A 10,874-nucleotide genomic window follows, 5' to 3' on the forward strand; every position below is an offset into this window, starting at 1 on the left:
ATCCCTGGTCGCAAACACTGCTGGTCCAGGGCCCCGTGCCATGGAGAAGGACCGGGGACATGTCAGGCTATTGCACGAGGGTGGCTGCATCTTGGGGTCACCCAGTGAGTGAGTGTTTCTTAGCTGCTCACGTGCATCTTGGGGTCTCGTGGATGGATCTACCTATGGCATCTTGCTAACACATAAGGGTATATCTCAGGATCAATGTGCAAGGCTGAAGATGGCATGGGTGTCCCTGGGTGAGACCCTATATGATTAAATGCATGTGCATATGTTTCTTAGGGCTGAGTGTGAGGAAAGCAACAGAGAGAAGTAGAGCTGGGGTTTTTCTAGGTCTGTTGCATGCATTGGAAAACTGAAAACCGCCTCTTAACCCTGAGCTGTCAGAAGCACCGCCCCGTCGAAGCGAGAGCTAGCGTTCCCTGGGACTGCCCAGCCCCGGGTCGCTGCTGAACGCGGTCCCGCCCTGACTCAACAGAGACCAGCTGATGTTTTCCACCCCACACCCCCCAAATCTGAGCCTGGGTTTCAGGCTCGGAGGGCAAGGCACCTTTCCCAGCATTACACACACACATGCACAACCACAAACACACCCTTCAAACATCCGTGCACACGTGTGCACACAGACACCACTCAACCATACAGGTGTGCGTACACACACACGCAATCAGACACTCCTCTAACCCTCCACGTCCACACGTGTCACCTCCACCAGACACACGCATGCACACAACCATAGGGACACCCCACAAACCGTACACGTGTGCACACCCCATCCACGCACCCCTGCGCTCAGACGCGTGCGCACATGCACGCAACGGCCCTGCTGTGTAGGAGCAAAAGCTCTTTGTAGCGTTCTGCCAAACCCATTCAAATCAGGAAAATAATAACTATCAAAAGCAATTCCACCTCCAGCCCCGCCTCCCCTCTCCCCACAAACAAGCTGGAAAGCGATGAAAGAGGAATGGGGCCGCGGGCTCCCTGACGAGGCCTGGGGAATAATGGATTTTCCCGGTGGGGGCGGGAGGCGGTGGGCAATTTGGGTTTGAATAGGAATCCGTAGCCAAATAGGCGAGCGGCAGGGTGTGAGGGACGGGAGCGTGGAGCATGCTGGATCCCGGCGGAGAGGCAAGCCCACACACCCCGAGCCCCCGTGGAGAGCGCTGCATGGGCCACATGGCAGCTGCAGGCAGGGCTGGGGAGAAGCTGCTTCTCTGGAGGGCTTGAAAGGCTTCAAGAGCTACGGGGGATCTCTCCCTGCCCCTCTGGCTCGTGGGGTCTCTTTTGGCCCCAGAGACACCGGGCCAGGAGGTTGGATTGCAAAGGGGCAGGGGTGGAGGCCTGCTCCTCCTTGGAGTGGGTGATGGAGGGCAGGAGCAATGCCTTTGGGGTGGCCCCCCAGGCTCTGTGGGTGGGCGTAAAGGAGGGAGGTTTGGGAACAGCTCCGTGAAGCCGTTTCGACTCAGTGTGACAGGCTCCTGGTCCCGGCACCTCACCTACACCAGCGCGCTGCCATCCGCAGCCCCGGCCTCCGTTGCATCTACCTGGTCTAGCTTCACGGGCTTTTTGGGGTAAAGACCGGGCATCCCGTCCACCCCGGTATCAGCGCAGCGAGGCAGCCCCCGGGCATGATGGCAGGATGCTGAAGGGCTGCCCTGCCCCGTTCACACGGCTCCCGGATCTGGAGTCACGCTCTTTCCGAGAGCCTCAGCTAACGGGGGCAGAGCTGCGGGGAGAAGCTGGACCGCACCGATGCAACGGCAGTCCTCTGTTGCATCTACTTGACTGCACAGGACTCCTGATTTGAGGCCTGACTTCATTTTTTTATCCCTGGGGCAGGCAATGCCCTCAACTCCCACAGCCATGGGCAGGTCCTGGGGCCCAGAGCCCATCGTGGGGTAACCCGTGCCCTGAGACCAACAGGAGCCACCCTGTTCCCATCCTGAACTCAGGGGGAGGCTGGTAAACCCCGTCAGGAAGGGCCCCTATACCACAGGCTGAATCGTTGGTGCCTGACTCAATAAGGAAATCTTCCATTTATGTTAACCTAAGCCACCCAGCAAGAGAAAACCCTGTGCCGAGACCCGAGGAGAGAACTGCAGCGGGGGAGTTTCACCAACGTGCTCTTCCCCATTTGGTGTCTCAGCTCTTCCCTAACAGCCCCCAAGCAGAGCCGGGGACAAGGTCTGAACTGGCCATGGAGGGCAACAAGCGGCACTGGCCTTTCCGCTCAGGAAACATCAGCCTCGGTGCGGCTTGAGTTCTGCGGGTCTCAGCCCGGTCCGCCCTGGATCCCTTGCAGGGTCTGCCACGTAGCACAGAGTCGCTCTGCATGGGCAAAGCTGGGACGAGTTGGAGCTGGTGGTTCATCGAGCCCAATGCCCGCTTGCGACCTGTATCAGATCAGACCCCCGTGGCAGGCAGAGGCAGGGCAACCTGCTCCCACTGCCCTTTACCCGGGTCGCCAGCCAAAGGGCTCCAGCCCGGACACACACGGCTGCAGATCCCTCCCCGGGTGATCGTGCCTGATATATGTCCAAGCCCCTTTGAACCTTGCTGAATGCTTCACGTCAAGAACTGCCTGTGGCACTGAGCTTGGCAGCCTGATCCTCCATCATCTGAGACCATGGGTTATGGTTTTGGGGGATTTTTTCTTATTTCCTGCCTTTTCATTCCATCAGCTGCCCCTTTATCCAGGTGTTACAAAGCAGGGAGGAGAGAATTTCCCAACCAACCTGCCTTGCACCCCTCATCATCCAATAAACCTTTACCTTGCCCCTTTTTATTTGGCTTCTTTCTGCCATAAGCTAGCCTGGCTGCCGATCGGATCAAAGGATCCCTAGGCCTCACTCATTCCTTTGAGACAGGGTGACCAGCGCTGCATAGGATGCTCCAGGTGAGGCCTCTGCACTAATTTACACAAACGCCTTATAATATCCTCTGCATCGTTCGCCAGCCTGCTACCTCTGTGCTCGAGCCTGCTTCTTGTTTGGACCGCAGCTACAGTGAGCAGTGGCTCCATCCAGCCGCCTCCAGATGCTGTTCTGGAGTCGGCGCGGTTCACTTTGACACGTGGGATGGGCTGGGAGAGCAGGGCCAGCCACGGATCGGGCAGGAGCCCGGGGCTGGAGGTGCCTCGGCAAAGGGATGCAGAAGGAGAGCCAGGGCTGTCGCTCAGCAGTCAGGAGCTGTGCGGAAAGGCAGCATGGAGGTGTGTGGGAGAGCCTTGCATATGGCCGACCCTCATCCCAGCGAACGTGTGTGGGTGAGCGCTTCTCCAGAGCGCTTGTACATGCCGCACCGGGAGCGCGAGCTGTGTGGGCATGGGCGGGGGGAGCAGGAGGGGCACCATTTGCTTTTTGGCAGGGGGAAGGGAGGCACGATCCTGTGCCCTGCCCGAAGGCCACACACCCAACCACCCCACTGAGCACCCCCCCTACACCAGGCCTGCCTCCAGGACCTGCTTTAACTGGGGATTGTGCCTCACCCCTGCCAAAACCTCTCTGGTTGCTGTGCGGGGGTGCAGGCCGAGGGGTGCTTTGGGATGCATCCTCCGAGCATGTTCAGAGGGAGCTCTCTGGGCAACCTCTAGATGGTCTTCACCTGCCTCCTGCAGTGTGTGCATGTGTGTGCGTGTGCAAAAGGGGCAGAGGGGGCTAGGTGCATGTTGTCCGGTGTTACACGGGCCAGTACGCTAGTGCTGCCACTCCATGAGGCAGACTCTGAGCCCAAAACCAGCAGACTGCCACCAGTTAAACCCGAGAGCTACATCCAGATCGCTGCCTTGCACCTGTTGCTGACACCAACACCGGTGGGTCTCCTTAGCGTAGCCCAGGCGTCGGGACCTGGGGGTTGCTGTAAGGAGTGTTCTCTGGGTGCGTGGTCTGGGGAATTGGGTGGGGGACATTCAGAGGGGACAGCTGCAATGTGCACACATGGGGGGGTGCGTGTGTGTGTGTGGGGGGGTAATCCTAGCAGCCCAGTGTGCACAATGCAGGGACTGTGCAGCATCTGCGTGGCACAGGGATGCTCAAAGCAGCCTCAGCCTGTGTGGGGGTGAGGGAATGGGGGCTTGTGTCCTTGCAAACACGCTCACAGCTTAGCCCCCCCGCTTCATTTGCTAGTGCAGTCCCGGCGCCTCCCAGTCTCCAGCTGGTCGCCTGCACTTTAAACTGGAGCAGCTGCGGCCAAGGCAGGCTGCACGCTGGGCAGCACGCTTTGCTCCCCGCAGCAGTTGTTTGAGCCGCGGAGAACCCATCCGGTGGGTGTGACACCCCCAGCCCTGGTGAAACCTGGTGCTCGGCCACGTCTCCTGCGGGCTGGATGGAGGGCAGCTGCCAGCTGCATAATGCTCCAGGTTTATCCTGCTCAAGGAGACCCTTCCCTGCTCTTCAGCTTCCCAGACAGGAGACACCAGCCCCCTACTTGGGAGGTATCTTCACCTGCCTGGCCCCGCACCACCAGGGAGCACTTGTGAGCATGCACGGCCCCTGCCTCCCTGCAGAGGAAGAGCCCCTGCCCTAGACCACCTCTGCAACCACGGCCCTCCCTGCATGCACCTATGCAGAGCTGCTGCGGGGAGATGCAGCTGGAGGGTGGCCTGCCAGGGCATTGCGGCGTCGATAAGAGCTCTGTCCCAGGTGGGCCTGCTCCCACGGGCCATGGGAAAAGGCCCTGGCACGGAGCCAGCCCTGTGAGCGGCAGGACCCCGGCGCTTCTGACACGGGGACATTGTGCTTCTCCTCGTTTCACACCTTCCCTGCCAGCACCAGGCAGAGAGGCTGCCTCCTCCCCCTCTTCCACACCTCCTCCTCCTCCGAGGCATTTTAAGGCTCGTTCTCCTTTCTAGAAAGAAGAGTGTGGGCTGGGGTTTTTTTGTTCCCTCTTCTTCTTCTTTTTCTTTCTTTTTTTTTTTTAAATGAAATCTTCTCTCCCTGCCGATCTGGGCGCAGAGGGGCTGATTATACAGTGCCGCATGATAATTTCCTCCCGGCCCTCCTCAACCTGCCGTGGGGGCGGTTGCAAAGGGGAGCTTGGAGCCAGAACGAGGCGTTCCTTTTGTTCGCCTCCCGCCGGCTTCGAGGAGTCTCTCCCATCGCCTCCCCAGCCACCAGCCCCTTTTCTTTGCCTCTCTGCCCCTCCGCCGCTCGCTTGGCTGCCTGGCCCCCGGGGCAGGTGGACTCCGGGATCCCTGTGGTGACTGGCAGGAGGGAAGACACGAGTCAGTGGGCCACGGCCAACTTGGAAACGGGCTCCTCCGAGAAGAGCTGCCTCGTTGCCCTCGCTGCCGGTGGGCGGCTGGAAAGGAAGATGGAGCCTGGGCTGGTTTCCTCCTCGCCCTGGGATGCTTTGAAGGGATGGCTCCAGAAGCAATGCCCCGAGCATCCTTCCTCCCACCTGCCCAAGCATCAGAGCCCGCTGCTCCAGCCTTGCCCCGAGTAGGGCCCACCTGTACCCGCAATGGCAGGGAATGAGCAAGGCAGAGCGAAGAGGCAAGAGTCGTACCAGTCAGGACCCACCATCCTTCCTATTGGTGGTGACGGTGCTTTCGGGGAAGACCAGAAGCCCTCATAACTCACGGGACCACATGCAGCACTATATAGGAGTGGGGAAATCTATATGGGGAACTCTCCTTCGCCCACAACCCCATCTCCTACAGCTGGGCCGGGCTGTGCCCACTCCTAGCTGCCATGGGCTGGGGAACGGGCGGCCGAGCAGACCCTACCTCCACAGAGCGAATTGCCATCTCTGGGTCATTTGCCTTTGCAATGACTTCATGGCACTGACATGACACTGATGGCCAGATCTTGTCTCCTTGGGAATCGCTGCATCCCATTGCAGGAGACCGGGACTGGGCACTGCTCCCCTCAGAGCCCTGCCATCGCTGCCGGAGGAAAAAGCACGTGAAGTTCCTCTTCCTCCCTACCCCGGAGCACTCCCAGTCCCAGGCAGGATCAGATCTGAACCCCGTTGTTCCAGGGGCATAGACAGGAGCAACCTCTGGACCCTCTTTCCCAAAGGAAACGAGGATGCCCTGAGCTGCATTTTCACACTACGCTGAAAGGAGAAGTTGCAATCCCAGGGTTTTTTCCAGGCATTGACGGGCTCCAAAACAATGTGATGGGGAAGCACCAGCCTATTGCATTATAATGCTCCCCAAATCAAACCGTCTGGTTTGCTGTACTGTCCCCGAGTCCACGTGACATGTCCTCGCCTGATGGAAGACCCCACGGAGCTAATGTTTCAGGAGCTCCCTGGCCCAATTATGTCCCCCAGGATGCTTTGTGCTGTTTGGGCCGTGGGTAGTCAGTGGTACGTTATGGGAGACGTGGTGCTCCAGGGAGATCAGCCCACGGGAGAGAAAAGGGACCCAGACCACAAGTCCTATGAGCGAACACCCAGATGGGGAAGCCCTGTTTGGCATGGGTCGAAGTGAGGCCAAAGGAAAGCTGTCATTCTGATTTCTAGGAAAAAATTCAGGCCAACTGCAAGTCTCCCATCCAAAATTTTGATTTTGTTGAAGCTGCATTTGATGCAGAGAAATGTTTCCTATGGAAAATCCCCAACCGGCCCAGCCCAGAGGGTCACGGAAACCCACAGGGAGTGGACCTAAGTGATGCAGGGGCAATTCCCTTTCCTCCAGCTCAGAGACAACGCTTAGGAGGTGCTTTGGGATAAGCGAGATCTCTCCATTGCCCAGGAAAGGAGAACGCAGAGTCAGGCTCTGCCTTGTGGGTCGCCCCTCTTTGGAGATGTCTCGGCCTTGGGGTGGGCAGCGTTGAGGTGGAAACCTCCCTCTCTGCATGGCAGGCAGGAGCAGACCTCCTTAGGAGATGGGGCTTGGATCGAGCCCCGTGGGGTGGGGAGCTCGGAGGAGCGGAGCGATCCCAAGCTCCTCTCTGCAGCCTGCAAACGCTGCTTGTTTATTTTTGGCTTTGGAAAAGCACATCCATCCGCGTTGCCTCCAGTTGAATGAAGCTCCGCACAAAGCTGCCACCCGGATCGGCTGGCTCGGGCTAGGACCCCCATGGAGGCTCGAGGTGTCAATGATCCCACTGCCCTACCCACGAAGGCAGGACCTTGCCAGGCCTCCGGTCTGCCCTGTGCCATCTGCTACCGGCAACCGAGTGTCCCATCCCGTCACACCTCTTTCTCCCCACTCATGCCCCAATTGCCCCCTCTGCCCTGTTGAGACCCCCCCACCCCCCAGCTGCCGTGCGCCCTGCCCGTTCTCATCTCCTCCAGCCAAACCAGTGGCGCTGGAGAGCACTTCCCCCAGCTCCCCTCCCTCCTGCACCTCGACACCACGCAGCGGTGGGTGAGAGCACAGCCGGGAGAAGAAACCTCTGGAAAAACACAGGTCCAGAGCAACACCTTGCAGAGAGCTGATAGGAGAAGCATCCCCCCTCCCCGCTGCAACACCATCTTTACTGCCACTGATTGCAGGGACCTGGTCACTGACTCATGGCTCCACTTGGGTTTTCTGCTCCCATGAGTGACGCAGTCACCGAAGCCTGCTGCAAGCACCCGCAAGGTGCGGAGCACCCCGCAACGCCCCTCCGCCTTTGCATCGACGGGCACGGACCTGGGCGCAGCTCAGGGGCAAACCCACGCTGACTTCTATGGGGCGCGCACCTGTTTCTGACCTGTTTGGACTTCTCCTGCCACTTGAACTGGAAGTGCTAGCCACTTTCAGTCCAGGAGAAAGCAACCTCTCTCCTCTTGATCTCTCCATCCTTGCCCCCTTTTTTTTCTCTGGGTTTCTATACCCACACGCCTACGCGCCACCAGCACTGTATCCACACCCACTTGCGTGCACACAGACTTAGGAAGGCACTGACACGGCTGTGCATGGAAGGAGCGATGGATGCGCTGGAACAAGTGTGTCCACCACTGCGCATTCAGGACTTGCACTTGCACACGCAGATGTGCTCCAAATGCAACAGATGGGCAGCGCACATACATGTGTGCTCAGATGCCTCTAATTGCACGCTTAAAATCTGCACACAAATGTAACCCATGTCAACAGCACTGACACCCACACATTCAAAGAGGTGCACTCCTTTGGACACAGGCGTAGAGGGATGCCCAAGCATGCAAAATGTGCACACGCATGCATCTCTGCATACAAACACACGGCTTCATCCTGCCAGGCATTCAGGGGCCTGATTTCCCATGGGAGCAGGTGTTCTGGACCCCGCAGGAATGCCCAGCACCCTACAGGGTTAGCCCTCCAATACACACCCATTCAAACGGATGCCCACCAAAATATCCTGACATGGGCTTGCACACATGTGTATGCACTCATACCTAGACACCACATGAAAAGGCAGACAGCCTGAGACATGCACATGCCAAGAAACATGCCAAACCAGTCCCAGCCCTCTGCATAGATAGCAGTGCCATGAATCCCCACAGCCGGATTCGCTTCCCACTTTCATGCTCAGGTTCCCATCCCGTGGATCCAGAGCAGAGCTGGCTTGCGGAGATGCGTCTCGCAACTCCGAGCTATGCGGGGCTAGGCAGGGGTGTGCGGAAGGGGTAGCTGCAACCCACAGATCTCCAACCCCCAGATGCCCCAGAGCAAACCGTCGTGGGCAGTGCCAGCGCGGTGACACCTAACCCGGAGCATTTCACTGAATACAACTTCATGCAGCCCGCACCGGAGCAAGTCCCCGAGTGGCTGCCGAGGTCCCAGCCTTCCTCCTCTCCCCCCCGGGAGCTGGGCAAGTTTTGCAAGAGCATCACTGGAACCCCGGTGGGGTTGGATTTCTCCAGCCAGCGTCCCTTGGCGGGTCCCCCATCCCCACGGCATGAGCCCACAGCTGTTCGAGCAGCTTGTCACCTTGCCCAGACAGATCCCTCCACGGCCGCCTGACCGAAGTGGAGGGCAGGGGAACCAGATTTTATCTGCCACTGCATTCACTCAAGGAGAACAAAGCCGGGCTGGGGGGCTGCTTCTCTGCGCAGTTTGCATCAGCGCATTGGGATTTACCCTCATCCCGCGGCTTGCCCTTCCCTCCAGCCCTGGTCCCAGTCTGTCGGGTGGCTGTCCCCCCCCCCCCCCAGCACCCCAGTGGCAAGCCTCCCAATGCAATGCTGCTGACCAAGCCCCGTCTCCAACTTACTTGCCCAGTTCTTCGAAGAGCTGGTATTCCTCGGTGAACCGGGTGCAGGTGATGGTTGCCATCCTGGAGGCTGGGGCTCCCTCGCCGGCCTGGAGTTTTGTGCGAGTGCCGCTCCTCTCGTGCTCCTGGTCTCTTCTTGCTCCTGGTGCTCTCTCCTCTCCGAGGTAAATAAGGGAATAGGTTTGATTGACAAGCCTGGAGATAATGATGAGGGCAATTTGTCTTCTCAGCCTCACAAGCCTTCGTCAGCATCCAGGTCCCCATGGCAACTACCTCTGGAACGCCCTGTTTCTGTTGCCCGGGCAACTGCTTCCCAAACACCTGCTTTTGCTGCCACTTGCAGCTCTTCAACGCCCTGGCTCTGTGGTCGTGGAAACTGCATCCCAGCTGGGGACGGGCAGGACACTTTTGGGGGGGAAAAGGTGGGTTTTAAAAAAAACAAAACAACCCCCCCCAATGTCAGTATTCAAGCAAATTAAACTATGCAGCAAAGAATTAACTGGGGCAAAAAGGTTACCATGGAAACTGCAGTCTCCATGTTGCAGGATGGGTCCCTGGAAAGACAGGATGCTGTTGCCCGGGCAACGGCATCTCGTTCTCCAGAAAGACAGGTATTGCTGAGTTGCCCGGGCAACCAGCATACTTCCACAGTTTCCTGCGAGAGGGTGTCTCCTGCAGCCAGGACGAGGGGGTTTGGGGGCCCGGGGAGGGTCCTGCGAGCACCGTGGGCATGCACCGGGGAGCAAAGCGGTGAAGTGCCGAGGGCTGGAAGCAAATGTGGGTCATGCGAAGCCAATGAGATGGTTGCCGTTCTCCGGGGGGAGGGTCCCCGCACTGTCCTGGAAGAAAGCAACCGAGCTGTGTTCCCAGGGGAAAAGCTGGCCCAGATTTCACTGCGGTTTTGCCCTCCCAGGGGTTTTCTCTTGTTGTTCCTTGTCGGTTCGGTTTGCATTCGGGGAGAGCTGCATCTTTGCCGCCATGGGATACAGCCCCTCGATGCAGAGGGGAAGGGGCCAGAGGAGGGGAAGGCTGGAGGTTTGGCCCGGCGTAGCTCTGAGCCACTAGCCCCGGAGATGCCCCAGCAGCCGGGGGACCCCTGCACCATGCTGCTGGCTGGGCATCGGAGGCAGCCTCTCCTCTAACGGGGAAGGTTGTCCTGTCTCACAGGCCAGCTGCAAAGGAGGAATAAACCTCGTAGAAACCCTGTGTTCTTGCCTCATTAGGGTTTTTGGTGGCATTTCAAGGCAGCCGAAACACCGGAGGAGGTCGAGAGGTGTTTGGAGGCGGGTTCTGCTCTGCTTTTATCTCTAAAATATCAGCCGTGGTGAGCGTGACCCTCCTGGATCATGCCCTCTCGCTGGGCGTCCCACCCTTCACCCAGGCTGGTTTCTCTCAAGTGTTTCTCAAGCATTTGAGTTTAAAACAGGTGGTTTGGGGTGCTTTTTCCCCGCTGGAGAATAAAGTATTTTTAAACCACCCGGCGAATCAATTCAGGCCCAAGCCAAGTCTCCACGGTCTGTTCTGCTCCCCAGCGAAGCAGCACTTTCCCTGCACCCTGGGATCCCACAACCTCGTTTCACGCGTGGGGAAAGCAGGGAGCTGCGGTCCCCTGCAATGGACCCAGCTGTCCCTGCTACCGCAGTGTCTCAGGCTTCCCGCCTCGCTGCCCCACACCTCACATCCCAGCCCTTCGAGAGGGGAGCCCTGAGACAGGGCAGTGGCAGGCGGGAAGGATCGCACCCTTTG

General features: G+C 58.7%; 1 protein-coding gene across 2 annotated transcripts in view; it reads right to left on the reverse strand.

Moving 5' to 3' along the window:
• The window catches only part of CAMK2A (calcium/calmodulin dependent protein kinase II alpha), a 54,220-nt gene extending 44,649 nt beyond the window's left edge, over positions 1-9,571 (reverse strand). The window contains exon 1 of one of the 2 annotated variants that reach the window (XM_006275374.4): positions 9,129-9,571. In XM_006275374.4, the coding sequence (XP_006275436.2) occupies positions 9,129-9,190 (62 nt within the window). In that variant the 5' untranslated portion in view covers positions 9,191-9,571. The remainder of the gene's footprint in view (positions 1-9,128) is intronic. The other variant, XM_019478662.2, reaches the window with a different exon arrangement.
• Positions 9,572-10,874: the final 1,303 nt, after the last annotated feature.

This window comes from Alligator mississippiensis, chromosome 9 (genome assembly GCF_030867095.1).
Source record: "Alligator mississippiensis isolate rAllMis1 chromosome 9, rAllMis1, whole genome shotgun sequence".
In the NCBI taxonomy this organism is placed as follows: Eukaryota; Metazoa; Chordata; order Crocodylia; family Alligatoridae; genus Alligator; species Alligator mississippiensis.